An 18,411-nucleotide genomic window follows, 5' to 3' on the forward strand; every position below is an offset into this window, starting at 1 on the left:
ACACACACACGCACACTCACACACACCCTGCCCCACCCATTGCAGTGGTCTGCTGGCCATATGTCATCCCCTCTCCTCTGAGCATTCTCTCGTGGGACCCCCAACTCTTTTGTACGTTTCCGTGAATGACTGTGATAGAGAGACAGCCAGTGCAAGTGTGTGTTTCATCTCATCTTTCTCTAAACTGTATCCTACCTTGCAAGAAGGAAAACGTGTTAGAGCAGCTTAGATAGGACTCATCTAGTCCACTGTTTCTCAATGTCAGGTCCACCATGACATTGAGAAACCATGGGTCCAAATGGACCTGTATAAGGTTCTGTAACTCTGAACGTGTACAAATGAACCTGTCCATTTGGGTCCATTTGTACACTCTCAGAGTTAAATAAACACTGATGATTTTACAGTGTAGATTGGGGTCCCAGAGAGAAAATACTGTGTCAAATGCGGTTCTGTGGCCTGAGCTAATGCATATCAAAGTCGGGGTCCTTTAAATATATATATTTTTAGAATCACGGATCACACGCACACACACACACACACACACACACACACACACACACACACACACACACACACACACACACACACACACACACACACACACACACACACACAATGAGCTTATAAGTTCGGGCCGCTACCTACGTCGCACCACTGATCCGACCGATATGCCCATATATGGAGATCTCTGTATCTGTCAGTCCTTGTCCCTTTTATGCCCATATATGGAGATCTCTGATGTCATCAGTATATGCCCATATATGGGCATGCCTCCTTTTTTTATGGCCATATATGGAGCTGACTGATTTGTTTGTGTGTGATGCCAAGACAACACACACTGAGGTTAGACAACACACTCCATATTTGGGCGTAGCTGCTTATAAGGTTATGGCTGAGTCACAGTGACATGAGCGTGACGACGTGGTCCGCCCGCCCACGCACCAGTGCTCCCTTAAGCCAATTTGAATAAAAAGGTCACTAGGTTGTTTTTTTACCTCACAGATATTTGGCAAACTCCAGTGTCTACCACGTTGACCTGTAAAGCCTGAGTTTTAGGTTACTAAGGTACTTAGTTGTGCATCATGTTGCACACCAAACATAGCTGATATACAAGCTCACAACACGTTACAGTGAGACAACTTGTGAGCTTGTATATCTATTTTTGGTGCACAACACTAGCGTGCAACTAAGTATAAATCCAGCTTAAATTCCTTCTGCAGCAAGGTCGCTCACTGAGAATGTTCAGTGTGTGGTGACACTATCATGATTGATCAGCTGACAGGATGCCTCTTTAGCTTGTGCTTATTCAGTTGGTTAACTATACAAATTATTGCCCTCTCAGTCCTTTTATCAGCCCCTCACCTTGCTTGAGGGGTTGTTACGTCGACACATTGTCAGGGCTGGAATCAAACCTGGGTCATGGCATGGGACCTTCTGTATCCCTGGCGGCCTCTCTCTACCCATTCAGCTACAGTATGGCCGCCCTCAAATGTCATTAAATGTCCTATAGATACAGTGTATACATTATGTACTTATACAAGGCTACATACAGTATTGAAGTACCAAGTAAAACATACTCATTTCAGTGTGGTTCTCTGTGGTGTCGAGCATTTTCAGGAAATCTCAGAATTTTCAAAAAATAGCACATCTATAAGCTCACAAGCTGCTATTTTCTCTATTCCTCATACGACAAAGTATATAGGGCTTAAGTGATTAAATCCAGTATCATATTCATTTCCAAAACAGTGTGAAATTAGCAGTCCAGAGATCCCCAGTGTCTTCTAGCCGACTGAGGCCAGGGACATTGCGGAGGCCAGGAGGTGTTGAATGGCTGTCGGTACAAATGAGCGTTTGAAATGCTCCGTGTGGCACATCAGGGGGATGAGCCGGAGGCTAAAAGGGTCCAGGAGATGCGACAGCTCCCTGTTGAGATGGTGAGCAGCATTGTCCAGGAGAGAGACGAGACAAAGGCAAAAGACAATAACCAAAGACAAATGTTTGCTACTCCCTGGGATTGAATGCTTGATGAAAGGCTCATCTAATCTACACTCTTGGTTCCCAACAGCTGGACGTTTGACCTACATGAAACTCACTCAGCAGTGGTGGGGAATTAAGGTACGCTCTGCGAACGTGTGTTTTTGTGTTAGGTATGTTTACATTAGGTCTATTAACTGTGTGTGTGTGTGTGTGTGTGTGTGTGTGTGTGTGTGTGTGTGTGTGTGTGTGTGTGTGTGTGTGTGTGTGTGTGTGTGTGTGTGTGTGTGTGTGTGTGTGTGTGTGTGTGTGTGTGTGTGTGTGTGTGTGTGTGTGTGTGTGTGTGTGTGTGTGTGTGTGTGTGTGTGTGTGTGTGTGTGCGCGTGCGTGCGTGCGTGTGTGTGTGCGCAGTAGGATGAGGGGGTGAGGAAGGCAGTAGTAGTGCTCATTCGGTAGCTGCTTGACTAACTTCCTTCCTGGGTACCAGGCTTTACCGCTTAAGCCCTCTATACTTTGTCGTATGATGAATAGGGAAAGTAACAGCTACAAGCTCAAAGCTTGTAGATTTTTAGCTATTTTCGAAAATGTAGGAAGATTTACACCTATAATGACATGCCCAAAATAGGAACGCCACAGTCACGCCAGACTGAAAGTTGTTTAAGTAAACATGCAGGTCTACCTCAAGTATGAAGATCACAAATATAGTGCAACTATTTTGACCTGATGTTGGTAGTGAAGCAAGTTCATTTATCAAGGGTTATAGCATGTCATGACTTTGGAAAAGGTTTTGACCTAGCATTTGGTGTAAAGGCACTCTTCACTGAGACCAAATGCAAATAATGGATTCAATTTGATTGAACATTGCCTATTACATACTCAGCGTTAAATACGTGTACGGATACTTGTGTGATTCTCTCCGTTCATTTTGTCTGTCATTGTGCAAGTTATGATGTTAAGGGTATTAAATGGGCCTTATTCAAGATCACAACATAATGTGCATCAATGTTCAGGATTATCTCTTGATATCACATGTCTCAGTGATATCTGGGTTGTATATTGGCAATATTTGGGCTTTAGGCTGCAGGTCAAGGCGGCCTATTGGTTATTGGTATTATTACTTTAGAGCCTGTGAGAGCTCAAAATGTACTTTTCTTGTCTTAATGTAATGTAATGAAATAGAAATTGTGGAATTAATTGGGATCAGCCACAGTGTTAGGAATATTTCCCACTAAATGAAATGACTTTCTTTGACTCCCCACCTGTAAGAACAATGTGCATGTCAACACTCCTGACAACGCATGACAACCTGTTCCATTATTCCCTCCACAACACCACAAACAACCTGAAAATGGACACAAACCAAGCAGAGGACTGCAACTTTCCACTTGCATCCCAATGGTGACTCATAACAGTAACAATTACACTATAATATCCTGAACTCTGAGAGGGTCCATTGGGTCCATTTGTACACTCTCAGAGCATCAAAATGGATACATTAACTGTGGATTTCACTGTGTACACTAGGCATGGATTCATTTTGCTGTCTCATCTCATGGTTTCTGCTTCATGGGTCTAATTTGAACGGCGGTAAAGATGTCTCGGTTGATGGACAGAAAAACACACAAACAGGCATGGTGAACACAATACATGTCTTTGCATGCGGGACATAAGTGCAACAACAATTGAATCATAGGTCTTTTATTCAGCAAACACAGCATTACTGGCCACAGCATTGCAAACTAGTCATGGTTAACCGAGATGTCTTTATACATTCTGTATATAAGTATACAAACTATCGTTATGTACTGCATCTGGCTCTGTGTGTGTCTGTGTGGTATGTGTATATGACGGACTTGTTTAGTTACAATCCCTCTTTAACCCCAGACCACTTTCTGTATTTCGTTTTTTCTTCTCATCATCTTCTCTTGTTATGTTGGCCGTTTTAAGTGCCAGAACACCACCCACCACTCCCCCCACACAAGTTTTTTTTTCCTTTTCTTTTTCTCAAACACGCACAGTCACTCAGACACTCACTGCTTTTTCACACTGTTCTCAAGGGTTTCGGTGGTCTATTGATCCAAACCACTGGTTGTGCCCGAAGCAATGGAGTCTGGGTAATGGAGTCTCCAGGGGATAGTAGCACAGTGTGTGTGTATGTGTCTGACTCTGTCTGTTTGACTTACTGTTGTTGTTATATTGTTGGCCTGACTGACACATTGGCATCTCACAGAGCCCTTTCAAGGTTTCTCTCTCTCTCTCTCTCTCTCTCTCTCTCTCTCTCTCTCTCTCTCTCTCTCTCTCTCTCTCTCTCTCTCTCTCTCTCTCTCTCTCTCTCTCTCTCTCTCTCTCACACACACACACATTCCCGTCCCATTCTCCAACAGACAGTCTATTGGACCTCTGCCAGCGGCTCTGCTACAAATTTACATTTCGGGCTCTTCTTTACCCTACTTTCTTATCCAGGGCCACTTAAAATGAGTAGGCAACTATTGTTTTAGTGTGTTGGTCAGGGACAAGTCTGCAGGACATGTGGTTGTGGCACAGGTCAAACCCATGACCTCTTGCTTACCACAGGACAGGACAGTCCCTCTATCCACTAGACCAGTGCTTTTTTCCTTGGAGCCCCCCTTTTTTACATCTGACATAAGCTGAGACGCACCACATGTGTATGCACGCACAGACACGCGTGCGCACAGTTACGCACACACTCCTGTGTTTTACAAACATGTTAAACAATTAAGCAATACAGTATATAGTTCTTGTACAATCATTTTGCTCCCTTTTTTATGTCCCTATAATCATGACATGTCCAAAATAGGGATGCCAGGTTGAAAGTGGTTAAAGATTCTAGTCCCATCCCAAGTTGTATCACCCATTCACGGGATTGAACAGGTGAAAGTTGCTTTATCTTCTATGGACAGAAGACTATTATGTGAAAGCAGGGGTCCCGTTTCTTCTTAGCCTGCAAGAGTGAATGGTGAGAGAGAGGAAATGAGGATGTTGTGAATGACAAATGTTTTTATTGTCAAGAAGCATGGGAAATGTGACCTGTTGGTGGGATCAGACCACGCTGCTGCCAAGATTAGAAAGCTTTGAATACAAGATTACAAACAATAAATATCATGAGTGTTATTGGTGCAGAGCCATGGCACAAAACTGAGTAAGACCTCACCAGCAGTGAAATGTGTGAGACATAATCCTTTATTAATCAATATGCAACTAATTATTACATTACATTCAAGGCATTTAATCGACTGTATCAACTGTAACTTACAGTACTGCAACTGATTTTAAGTTTAAATTAATATTGCCAACAGTGCAAGGACAAAACCATATATGCCCCTGTGTCAAAAAGGTATTAATAAACTTGTGCTTTTGGACAAATTATAGGTCCAAACAATTTTCTGGTCAATCATCCCATGATTCCACAGCAGATGTTTGGTGGCAGGCAGGAGTCTTATGTTGACCTCAGGAACTTCCCGGTTATCTTGAACTTTGACCCTTACCTTTTAACCCCACCACCCAACGTCTCTACCTGCCTGTTAACCTGCAGGTCGTCATGCATGTGACGCTTCAACACTTCAGAGGAAGTCCCAGCCGAGAGCCATCTGTAGAGGCTTAGACCGTTACAGAGAGGGAAGGGAGCAAAGGTAATTAAGTGCTATCATATTTTTTGTAGTGTTCCACAGCGATTCAGTCAAAGCACAAAGATAATGTGATGAACGTTAGCCTATTCACCAGTTGATTTGTAAAATGACAGCTAACGTAATAATTAAGTACTCAAGTGTGTAAACTAGTGAATGCAAAACAGTGACAGAGCGAGGAAGGTTGTAGAAGATGGAGAACGTCACTGATAATGGAGAGAGAAGCCATAATTCAAGTGGTATCACAGGAATGTCATTAAGAAGGGGAGCTGGGTGAGCAGTTTCCATCTGTGGGTAGGGCATGTCCATGTAACGGATGGAATCTCCTCAAACAATGGCTTTCCTATTACCTTGAACAACAGCTCAGTTGCCTTTGAAGAGGCTTACTTTTATTAACCCTAGCCTCTGAACCCTATGTAATAATAGGCGAACATTCTGAGAAAATCAGGTAACATTCAGCAAAAATAGCAGCTCTATAAGCTCTCAACGCATTGTGCTGCGACACGGGAAAAAAGAAGGGGACCATGTATAAAACTTTGGGGGACCCTGGTCAACAAAGTACTACTTGTTGACCTGGGGTCCTGGGGAAGACTTGGAGTGGAAACATAGCTTTAATGTGGAAATGGGTGACCCGAGAGACTTTTTTTTCAAGCTCTGATTTAACCAACCTTTTTCTGCTCTGTCACACTGCTGTGGCATCTCCTCTCTGCATAAATCGGAGTCATGCCTGTCACTGTCTGACTCTTTGATCAGAGCAAGGAGATGGTAAAGAGGAGTCCTGACAAGACTACAGACCAACGCCATCTAGAGGCACATATGAGATAACTAATGGAGGAATGAATGTCCTATTAGATGTGTAAACTCATCAGATATATTATGATACCTAAATTAAGTTATTTTGCTAATGAGGTCTTACTTGATTTCTGTCTCTAGACAACTAAACAAACCTAAACACTGGACACATCCTTTCTTCTTTTTAAAAAAAAGGTGATACAACCATGCACCTGTTTGCCCAGGTGTTATTGTCGCATAATTGTTTAAGTGACTTTTATATAAAATATCTGTTTTTTCTCACAACCAAAAACTGATTTTGTGAGGTATTCTGAAAGTTGTTTTAGCAACAAACAAACAACTGGTGGTATAAAACTGTCCACGTTATTGACTGGCTCACGAGGATAAGATTGTTTTAATCAGTCTACCCAGGGGCCGTGGAAATTAACTTATATTAACTTATGTATAACACGATATACCAGAATTCTAAGGAAGAGTGTGCTCGCAATGTGAAAACATCAGAAAATAAAAAATATTTTAATGGGAGCTGTTGTTATCGTGCAAAAATCTCTGTTCAACTTCACAAGGCACAGACAGCATACCCCCCCGGTAGTGTTTTGGGCCCCACGGTAGACGTTAGTGTGCTGATGCGTCGTGAGTAACAGCCCAGTAAACTAGGCTGTAGCCTCCTCAGCAGGTACATGTCACCTCATCCTGTTCTTTGATAAGCAAAGATGCTTCCCCTTTAGCATAAGACTGTCAAATACAACACACACACACACACACACGTGCATGCGTGCGTGCGTGCGTGGGACTTAGAGAGAGAGAATATCACACACCTAATGATGCTGGGGGGGGGGGCAAGTGAATGAACAACAGAAAAACATCCAGAGAGAGAGAGAGGCCTTTTAAATAGAATGTAAATACGAACCAGTCTCCTTAGCATGTGTCTGTTAAATGAGACAGGATGTGTGTTAGAGACAGTTCTGTGTGTGCATAATGTGATGGCACAGTAGCTGTAATCCTTCCCCTTGCAAAAGAACCAGAAGGTACATAATGGGCCTCCTACCTTTAGAACGTGCGTGCTAACTCCTCTAAGCTGTGATATACAACATCATAGGCATTCTAATGAGGCAAGCTCAAAGACGCGTGTGATCCAGTGTTTCCCTCAGAAATGTGTCTTGTGGATTGGAGAATGCTCTGCAGGTCTGAAATGGCATGAAAACCATACTGAAACCTGAACTGATGACATTCTTTGAAGTTACATGACATGTTTTTTTAGGGTATAGAATTTGCCTCTGTATTTGGAGCTGAGTGTACACAAAGTACTGATGTAATAAATAAATAAACATTATTCATAACTGTTTGTGAACCAATGGCCTATAATTCAGTCCCCACTCCTTTGAGGTGTTTTGGGTTAAGTGTCTTGGGACTCAGGGACACTTGGACACATGAGCACAGGCCGGCTGGGGGCGTACTGGGGACCTTCTGATTCCCAGACGGTCTCTATACTTCAGCAAGAATCACACAGCTATGGCCGTCCCAGTTCAGCAGTTCAAAGTAGACATCTATGCATGGTGACAAGAGATTACTGTCTTTGAATGCATGGCGCAGGGGGGGGGGGGGGGGGACATAAGAATGACGTGTGTTGTATGTATATTAGGAGGTCAGTTACAGGATCATCTCCTATCATCTGGGGTTCACACCTCCTACTGTCCATGAGGTGTGAACACCAGATTCCCCACTTCTCCACTTCCAACAGACCAGGTGTTAAAGCCCCCACTGAGGTGACACTTAACTCTTAACACTGACCTGGGAAAGAGCTGCCCTCCAACAACACGTACTCACACCTACCACACACACACACACACACACACACACACACACACATCAGTTGTGTGAGTGTTCATTTAACTCTGAGAGTGTCCATTTGGTCCCATTAGAGCTACAAATGGATTTGTAACTCCTTTTGCACACTCCTAGTGTTACAAATTGATTTTACTGTACTCTGTCTCTCACTCTCACACACACGTGCACGCACACGCACGCACACACACACACGCACGCGCGCGCGAGAGAGGGTGACTGAGGGTGGAAAATGTCTTCCCTAAGATCCTGAAGTCTAGAGATTATCAGGTCTAGACATGGGTGACCAAAGGATCCAGTTTTCCTTGTCAAAGTGAAAGTTGGGCAACCGTGGGACCAGCACAGAGACCAGGGTTCTCTAGTCTAGGAACCAAGAAGGGCCCTAAAGAATACCTCCATGACTGTAAATCTATACAGTGTCTGCTCCCCTTCCAGTCAGTCTGCTTTTTAACGTATACTAGAAATTATATATACATTTCTTTTTGTTTTGTATTGTTATTTTGACACTGGTTTGGCAATGAAAACGTGTTTTCTCATGCACTGAATATTCGAGTTTATTGTGCAGTCACAGAAAGCTCAGCATGTGGGTCTCACTCTCATCACGCACGCAGGCCACGCACAGTCTCTCACACACACACACACACACACACACACACACACACACACACACACACACACACACACACACACACACACACACACACACACACACACACACACACACACACGCACACACACACACACACACACACACACACACACACACACACACCATATACAATATGGACACCTTTATCTGTTACCACCTGACTGGTGTCTGTTTTTAGACAGTGTATCTGGCTTTGCCCTGCCTCCTCCTTTCCTCTGATGATAAGTCTATCACTCACAACATATGTGTGTGTGTGTGTGTGTGTGTGTGTGGTCACTGTGGGTCGGGATGATGAGTAACCAAATCAACTGCAGACTCAGAGCGCAGACAGACAGACAGACAGACAGATTGCCATAAGCCAGGATGTCACTCACTTCTCAGGATCTTGTTTAGTGATACACTTATTTCTTTTTGCTGTGTGTGTGTGTGTTGTCACTGTGGGTCGGGATGATGAGTAACCAAATCAATTGCAGACTCAGAGTGCAGACAGACAGACAGACACATATTTCTTTTAGCTCTTGCTCATTTGATTTTCCTATTTGTCTCATCTGTTTAAGAAAGTAGGTAGCTGATATATTGCACTTTTACCTTAGCGCTAGGTATGCTCTTAGTTGCTTGTTTTAGAAGAGAATGCACTTAAGACTTCTGGTGATTAGTAGTTTTCTTGCCTACCTATGTTGAATGCACGTATTGTAAGTCGCTTTGGATAAAAGCGTCTGCTAAATGACTGTAATGTAATGTAGCCTAATTGGAGAGTAGTAAATAGCATAAAGCTGGACGGACAGCTTGTGCCCGATTGACTAGTTGTACTCCATAGCCTTGCAGACACATATCGCCTAGCCAGGACAGATAAATTCACTAAAATAATATAGCTGTCAGTGACCGATGTGAAAAAATATTCTGAAATTGAGTTTGTTCCTCCTGGAATCATGCACAAGAAATATGACATTGATGGGTCCACTAGTTTTGAGAGATTAGCAGTGGACAGTCATACAAAATCCTCTGCCCTCCTTTTCACCTGGCAAAAATAATTAACAAAAATTTTACCTACAGTGTACACTGTACTGATATGAATGTGGCAAGGAATCTTGTTATGAGTTATGAATTACAATATAATATGGTGTTCGTGTTTCCCATTTTCATATAATTACAATGTGATTACAGTAACATACAGAATTCTAATACCCAGGTTGTGAGATTCTGTGCCTGTTCCCAGAGGGGTCAGATTGACATCATGTGTGGAGCTGCTGGAACAAATTGGTTGGTTCACTGTGTTCAGTTGACTGTTTATACAGTCAGTGTCAAGGACTTATCAACCAGGATGAGCTATCGGAGGGGAATGGTCAACAATTGAGGCTTTCTTTTCTAACACTTATGCCAATTGCAGACCGTGTCAATTGTCAATTGCAGACCTTCCTCTGCAGAACTACGCCATCTGCTGTTGCATTTAAAAAGTAGGAATCACCATTCACTTTTTGATTATGCATTACAATCAATCAGGCAGCTTGAGCTTAAAGCCTGCAACAGTTTAAGCACAGAAACCACAAAATATAATTTCAGAATATTTGCAGTGCTATATGACTGTTTAGATTCAAATACAACTGAACAACAGTCAGCACTGTTTTATTGTGTCACCTCAAGAAAGAAAGAAAAAACCTAGATGGTGCAGTGCTTTGCTTTTCTGTTTTTCATCACCTACAATTACAAATTGTGTTGAATCTGTAATGCATTATAGGTGGGAAGGAATTCATAAAGATTGTGCACTTGGTGCAAAAACTAGTCACCAAGTGCACAATCTTTATGATGTTTGACATATTCCTTCCCAGCTATTATCCAATTCGTAGTTTTGAATGCAAACAGCAGGGGGCGATATGACGCCTTTAGTTCCCCTATCAACAAGAAAGGCAAAGACACCGAATAGAAAGCCACGATATGAACAGGTGGAATTTTAGAACCATAGAAATAATATTAAAACTCGGGTTACAAACACTGACCTAACAGATATATATGAGACTGAGTGACGGCAGTGGTTAAGAAGGGTTAAGAAGAATTAGGCTCTTTTTGTATGTGTTTTATTATGGTTTGACTTTGATCTGTCTTCTCTTCTCCCATATCTTCCTCCTAGGATCCCATATATCAGTCGTGGAAAAAGTACTACATTTTCTTTACTTAAGTAATAGTATCAATACTGCAATATATAATACTCTGTTACAAGTAAAAGTCCAGAATTCAAAATGTACAAAGGGTAAAAGGCAAAGCACAAAAGTATTGGCAAAATGTACTTTAAGTACCAAAAGTACAAGTAGTAAAAGTTTTCAAATGTTTAAAACATCTTTTTTTAAATAGCAGATCTACGTGAGCTTGTAGATCGGCTATTTTCAAATGGCCGAAATTAAGTAGTTATGTATGTTTTGTAATAATCTAAATCTACAAAGTAGGCCTATAGTATTCTAAAGTTTTCAAATAAATGTACAACAATCGGAGATGTAGCGGAGTATAGAAGTTAAAGTATTGAAAAATGGAAATGCTCCAGTAAAGTGAAAGTACTTAAGTACAGTACTTAAGTAAATGTAGCCTAGGATCGATACAATTTTTGTCTCTCTGATCCTCTCGGGGCGGAAATAACTTTACGTCATCAGGCGGCCGGAACACATGACCGGAACCTCCTGCGCCGTACACTTCCAAAATGATTCCCCTTGTTTAAAATGTGTTTAATTGGTATAATCGTTTCGTTTCTTTTGGTTTTGGATTGATATGTCCATCTTTTATTCTAACTAGTAGCGCGACTAGCGAGACTAAACTAATTGATTTTCATTATGTGATAGAACCCTCCACCAGTAGGCCTATAGAACGAATACCAGGCTTTTCTCCGCGGTGGAAAGTCTGGTGTAAATGTACTTAGCCCCTAAGAAACCTCTCCCTCCATGATGAGGTTCCTCGTTTCTCGGTGCCGTTGTAGCAGGACATTGTCGCACATTTTCCACTTTACATGTTTCTTAGCCCTTTCTGCACTTCCAAAAAGTAAAGGTTTTCTGCCATGCTCTCAACTGTTTTAAGTTCTAGCGCACAATAAAAGCTATCGAACGAGCTGAAGAAAGTATTTAATTCGCCTCTGTCCTCAGCCGGTTCCATAATATTTTGCATTAGAAGATGCAATTCAACATTTGACCAGTAGGGGAATCAGTAATGTTATCTCTCTCTTAAAAACATGTAACATCCGCAATACAGCGGAGGGAGGGGTTCCGTCGGAGCTAAAATGTACTTATCTACTTTACACTCATTTGTAACTCTGACTACACCACTGGTCTCTCCTATTCTTCCTCCTAGAATCCCATCTACGACCCGGAAGCGCTTCTACTGTTTACCCTGTTAACTTCCTTTCATTTATTGTTTTGTGAGTGAATTTCAAAATGAATCGAATTGCAATATGAATTGCAATAGAAGTTGGGTGGGCGGTCCCCTTTGTTTGGCAGGCAGAAAGCGAGAAAGAAAAGGTATAATATAGAATAGAAAAGGAACAGAATAGAGGCAGTTGAGAGAAAGCAGAGGGGAGGGGGGAAATGGACGAGTTTGAAGAAATGTTGGCGTTGGAGGTTAGGAGATACGAACATCTCTATAACCCGACAATGAAGGGTCATAAAGACGCACAGAGAGCATATAATGCGTGGCGAAAGATTGGAGAGACACTGCAGACACCCAGCGAAACCTGCAAAGCGAAATGGCAAAGCCTGCGAGATAGGTTCACCAAGGCTCGTAACAGAATGAAGAGCAAAAGTGGCGATGCAGGTGGGAAGAAAGTGGTTCCTAGCCTGTACCTCCTGCTCACGTGGCTTGAACCCTACATAAAACACAGGAAAACAACCACAACTATGGCTATCTCTCAATCCAGGGTAAGCACTGCAGTGTTTATTACGGTTTTACATTATGTTGTTCACGTTATTACAGCATGAATGGGGCTAGACCACAATGTACATAAGTTCACAAGCATGCAACCATAGTCTTCCCTTGATACATACAAAACTCATGTATTGTCATCATTCACATTATCATCATCATTATGACCGATGGCCGTCTTCCAAGGACAATTATTGCAACCAAATCTCGTCGAACAAATAATGAAATACATCTATGATAGTCTTGATCCAAGACAAGCATGTGTATTGTTGTGATCTCTCTGGGCCAGGGATCAATACATGTTTTATACAGGGACATAGACTGTAAAAATGAATGGACAAAGCGACCTCATTGGTTTCTACAGACCGTGAATGTTAATGAAACCGATTGTTAAGGAATTTCAAATCCACCATCTTTCTATATCGCGTCATAGCTAATGCAACCGGAAATGAATGCTATTGGTTGGGTAGCTTGTCAATCAAGAGCGGGGGCGGGGAATGGATGCTATTGGTTGTGTAGCTTGTCAATCAAATCATCCCGCCCCTCCTAGAGCATACCCTACTTTATCTTCGATTTGGAAATAAATGGGACCATAATTTACCAAAACGCATATGATGATTGATAGAAGACTTTAAACTAGCGACTGGAAGCATATTGTATTTATGACAACGTTTATTAAGGTAAGAAAATCAAGTCCAAAGTTCGTCAAAAACCCACCCACTTGCATTGAGAAAAAATCTTTCTGACACCAGCAGGGGTAAAACAGCGAAACTACAGGCCATTCATATGAACTGTCACTTCCTATATAGACTGAATTTCAAAGGCCAATGCTGGGCTCATGATGTTTATCGATGCTCTCGGCCACAATCCGTCCTTGGTACACGTAGCCGCGTTCGCGAAGGTCGTATGACGTCAATTTCATCACGAGCGCATCCGCGCATACTTCATCTATGCGGGAGTAGAGCGACTGCGCATGCACTTCAATGGAAACATGGACCCAATTGGTTCGAGCAGCGGCTGTGCGAGGAGATCCGTCGCTTTCCGCATCTTAACAACTCGTCGCTGGAAAATCATAGAGACCCCCATATGTGCGCGAACTCCTGGAAGTTAATCGCTGTTCAGCTTAGAAGAGATGAGCTTGCGTGCAAGAATAAGTGGAAGAATCTGCGAGACAGGTTTGTGAAATGTCACACCAACATTTCACTGCAAAATCAAATATTGTTGTTTTTATTTTAATAAAAAAAAAAAAAACATTTCAAAATAGCCAATGTATAAGCTCACAATGCATAGCATCGCAAGACTTTGTGAGCTTGTTTATGTACTGTTTTCACTACTTTTGTGTAACACTGTTGTATGATTAAAGGACGGCTTCACCCATCTTCATATACTCATTAATTAGTCCTCACTAACTCACACATGAGGAAATAGCACAATGTTTTCCTACTCTGTCTTTGTCTCATTGGAGGGCTGTGGGCAGTTCAGAAACCCGCCTACCAGTGACATCGTTAGGCAGATATTTTTTTTAAAACAAGATTACATTTTTATTATCGCAAAGACATAGCTTCCATTACAGCATGGTAACTTTCCAGGAATACAAAGCCTGCATTTTCTATTAGCTTGGATTCCCCATCGATGATGTCACTGGTTGGTGGGTTTCTGAACTGTCTACACTACAGCCCTCCTCTGAGACACAGACTGAGTAGACAAAAATTGTACCATATTATAATGAGCATTAGTGAGGATTAGTGAAGATAGGTTGAAAATGGGTGAAGTCGTCCTTTAAGTAGTAGGACATTAATTTACAAAAAAAACATGAAAAGTTGAAATATGGAGATTTGAGGTTTCTGCCCGTTCAGCAACGATATCGTACTTGTATGAGTGGTTGACAAATAAAACCTCTTTGAATCTGTGAGACAGGTATGTGAAGGCCAAGAAAAAAGTGAGGGGAAAAATTGGCGTGACCGGTGAGAGTGCCCTCTATTATTGTCATGCTCCACTGGCTCTCTGACTTCATTACACACCGCCCAGACATGGACTCCAACCTTCCAGGAGAGGTAATGTCAATCATTTAAGAAAGGGATAATGAACAGGTCAGGGATTATTAGTGAGAAATAAACCTCTATAACAGATCTCAACAGGGTGATGTAGTAGGAGGTTTATTTCTGAATATTCTGTTCAACATAATCCCATAGGGGTCCCTGATTATAATTGGCTGAGCCGCCTGCTGCAAAATGCTATGACCACATGACACCAGATTAGGCAAATAAAGTCCACCAAACGGATATGTCAGGAGTGATTATTCTCCTCCAACATCCTGCTAACTGAAAAGGTGTATATTTAAACAAACAAACAAAAAACAACAGCGATATCAAGTTGAATGTTTTGTGGATAACATGAATACAAGAACGCTCGCCCCAAAACACGCTCGCCCGGGTCAAATCCGGGGACCTCGGAACGGTCGCGACCAGGTATTCCTAAACGTAACCTCAGTAAAACTATGCCTAAACCTAAGCTTATTCCTAAACGTAACCTCTGTAAAACTATGCCAAAACCTAACCTTATTCCTAAACTTAACCTCGGTAAAACTATGCCTAACCCTAAACCTATTCCTAACGTTATCCTCAGTGTAGAATACAAGAACCGCTGGGGGCGAGCGGTCCACGGAAAAAACGCTTGTGTGTTTTGGGGGGGAGCATTCCAGTTACCGATAACATCTATATTGTTGGTGGTGGGAAACTCTGGGGAGATGGCTCAGTCAGATTGAGTTAAGTCCAACACATTTTTCAACAAGATATTGTGATTCGTAATGTACTCTCCCAAATGTATGAGCTGAACATTAAAGGTTCAATCTAGTGTGTAACATGTCAGCAAACATGTTTTCCCCCTTACTTTTACATCAATCTAGTTTTTATATCAAAACCTCCCTCCTAGGGATGGCTCATGGCTGTTTGTAACAAAAGCTATTAACACTGAATACACAATCGCATTTGATTGTGTATTCAGTTTGTCAAATTGTGCCTATCAAATAAACCATAATAACCTATATTCTCTTTGTAGGCCAAACGAGTACTTGAGATCTGTGATAACCTGGAGGGAGAGCCAAAAGGAAACCAGGAGGGCCAGCTTCCACCATCCTCCAACCAGGAGGGCCAGCTTCCACATTCCTTCAACCAGGAAGGCCAGCTTCTACCCACCTCAATTGTCAGTACCAATGGTGATGGCGTTATGCCCGACTCTTCTCCAAGAAGCCAGCAGGATTCAGAGAGAGTTAAACGGAAACGACTAGCTGATAGACTCACTAAGATGACTGAGAGCCACAACCGTGTCCCGGAGGCACTGAAACCACTCAGAGATGAGGACGAATTGTTCCTGCTTAGTCTTTTACCATCGTTAAAGAGACTTACAAATAAGAAAAGAATGGAAGTGCGGATGAAGTTTCAGAAAGTGCTGTATGAGGCAGAGTTTGAAGACGTGACAGAATGCACATAAATATGACATTACATACATATCCCTGTTCTGTCCCCTTTGAGCTTTATTGTTTAACCCAATGTGTTTGTGTGTGCACACTCACAGGCGCAAGCATACGTATGTGGCTAATTGCGAACACGGAGGCGAAGCCGCGCCTCCGCCCAAGTGGAGCATACTATGAAACTCTGCTCGGCTTGTGTGTGTGTGTCTCTGTGTGCAATACTGTGCGTGCACTGCCTGTGTGCAGCCACAGAGTGCGCCAGAGTGCAGCTACAGTCAAAACACACACACGTCCTTAAATACACAATATTTTGGAGCTGCGTTCGCTTTCAGCGTTCGCGCGTCTTACTTGTACATATATACACATGAGTACCAGTGAGTACCAGTACCCACCATAATGCCGGAAAATATTAGCTGTGGCTGCTGGTGGAACTCTATTTACTGTTGATCCCATTATGAACAGCTCTGTCTGTCATTGAGGTAGAGTGTCTCTTTATCTGGTTCTGAATGAGCAACATTTCCTTAATGTTTGTTTTTACTCTTAGTTCTGGATCATATCTTTGGTACACGTCAGCCATGCTCATATCTGTATCAGGCAATTTATGTTATGCCTATGCTGTTTAACTCCCAACAGCGTGGATAGATGAACATACAGTTAATTGTCTCCGCCAGGCCGAAGGCATGGCGAGAAAGTATGTTTTACCCTCCGTCCGTCCGTCCGTCCGTGTGTGTGTCCGTCCGTCCGTCCGTCCTTCTGTCTGTTACCAGCTAATCTCCGCCACCGTTGCCCCAGTCGCTGTGAAACTGCACACACACACTCCCTCGATGCCACAGCAGAACCTCTGCCCCAAAATTTTCACATGGGCCTGTTATAGCGCCACCAGGAGGCCGATTTGTGCAAAACACATTTTTGGATATTACTCCTACAGATTTTATCCAAATATCACGCAAATCGGTACACAGTATCTCTATAGTCATGTGATCAAGACCGATCTGTCCGATATTTCATATTACATCCTGATTGGCTAAGGTTGGCTTCCAAAGTTGGCAGGATTGGTCCGTTTTGAACAAAATGTCTCAAATCATGAACGCAGCGTGTGATTTCCGTGAAAATTTGCACACACATTCCCACTAGGCCAAGGACGCAATGACCCCCTTTTCACATTGCCCTGTTATAGCGCCACCAGCAGGTCTAATTTAGCAAAACACATTTTTGCAACAAAATACCTCAAATCATGAATGCACGCTCATTCCCACTAGGCAGAGGAAGAAATGCCACCCTTTTCACATTGTCCTATTATAGCACCACCAGGAGGCCACAATAACGACGTGACCTGGCGGAGACCTGTGCTCCGAGGAGCACTTTTTCTAGTTCAGCATGTTTTGCATTACTTAAAAAACATATTTATTTTACCCAGACTTTGTACTGCCAACATCTTTAAGTTATCAAAATGAATAACTCAATCTTAATTTTCTTGGCTAAATGTGTGTCTGTCATGGCTGTACTGTCTCCAGTTTGGAGCTAACAGCTGTACATAATTCTTTGACTTTCATGGCAGCACTTTTGTTTTGTTTAATTGTATTTATGGGGTTCATCATGACAGATGATGAGGTGTCACATTGTCATGATGAGTTCATTTCAATGTGATATAAAATTATTCTGTTCCAACAAAATGTAAATAGTAAATAGATAAATAAAATTATTTTTCTATTGTGTTTTTTGGGGTGTACTCTCATGAATTGTAAATGGTGTTGCATTTTAAGTAAGCCCTTATTGCATGAATTACAAAGTTGGTAAGTCGAAAGCTTCAGTGCTTAAGAAGCAAGTAGCATAATTCTAGTGTTGTAGCAAGTTGTAGTTGCAAGTCATTTTAGCCTTACTTCTACATCCATACACATTTTATTTATTTGCCATGCACATATCTGGAATTTGTTCTCTGCATTTAACCCATCCCAACTATGTGCAGTGGACAACCATTTTTGGTTCCTGTTACATTGCTATTACAGGCTCTATATCAGAGAAACTGGGTATTTTTGATATACGCTATCATTCCAAGCACTATGCCTTTACTGTATTTTCTTATGTTTTGGTAGCACCTACAATATTGCATAATTTCATTTTTTTTTTACCAGTGATGTCAATTT

The 18,411-nt window shown here is 42.1% G+C and overlaps 1 protein-coding gene across 3 annotated transcripts; it reads left to right on the forward strand.

The window, feature by feature from the left end:
* The first annotated feature begins 12,246 nt into the window (after positions 1-12,246).
* LOC311063071 (uncharacterized protein) lies at positions 12,247-17,874 on the forward strand. 3 transcript variants are annotated; one of them, XM_084082280.1, is made up of 3 exons: positions 12,247-12,794; positions 14,716-14,852; positions 15,856-17,874. In XM_084082280.1, the coding sequence occupies exons 2-3, from the start codon at positions 14,787-14,789 to the stop codon at positions 16,285-16,287; spliced, it is 498 nt and encodes a 165-aa protein (XP_083938406.1). In that variant the 5' UTR covers positions 12,247-12,794; positions 14,716-14,786; the 3' UTR covers positions 16,288-17,874. The 3 variants fall into 3 exon arrangements, with proteins under 3 accessions (XP_083938406.1, XP_083938405.1, XP_083938407.1); XM_084082279.1 differs by lacking the exon at positions 14,716-14,852; XM_084082281.1 differs by lacking the exon at positions 12,247-12,794 and having other exon boundaries at positions 14,594-14,852.
* Positions 17,875-18,411: the final 537 nt, after the last annotated feature.

Source organism: Gymnoscopelus microlampas, assembly GCF_963454915.1.
Source record: "Gymnoscopelus microlampas genome assembly, chromosome: 1".
Classification (NCBI taxonomy): Eukaryota; Metazoa; Chordata; class Actinopteri; order Myctophiformes; family Myctophidae; genus Gymnoscopelus; species Gymnoscopelus microlampas.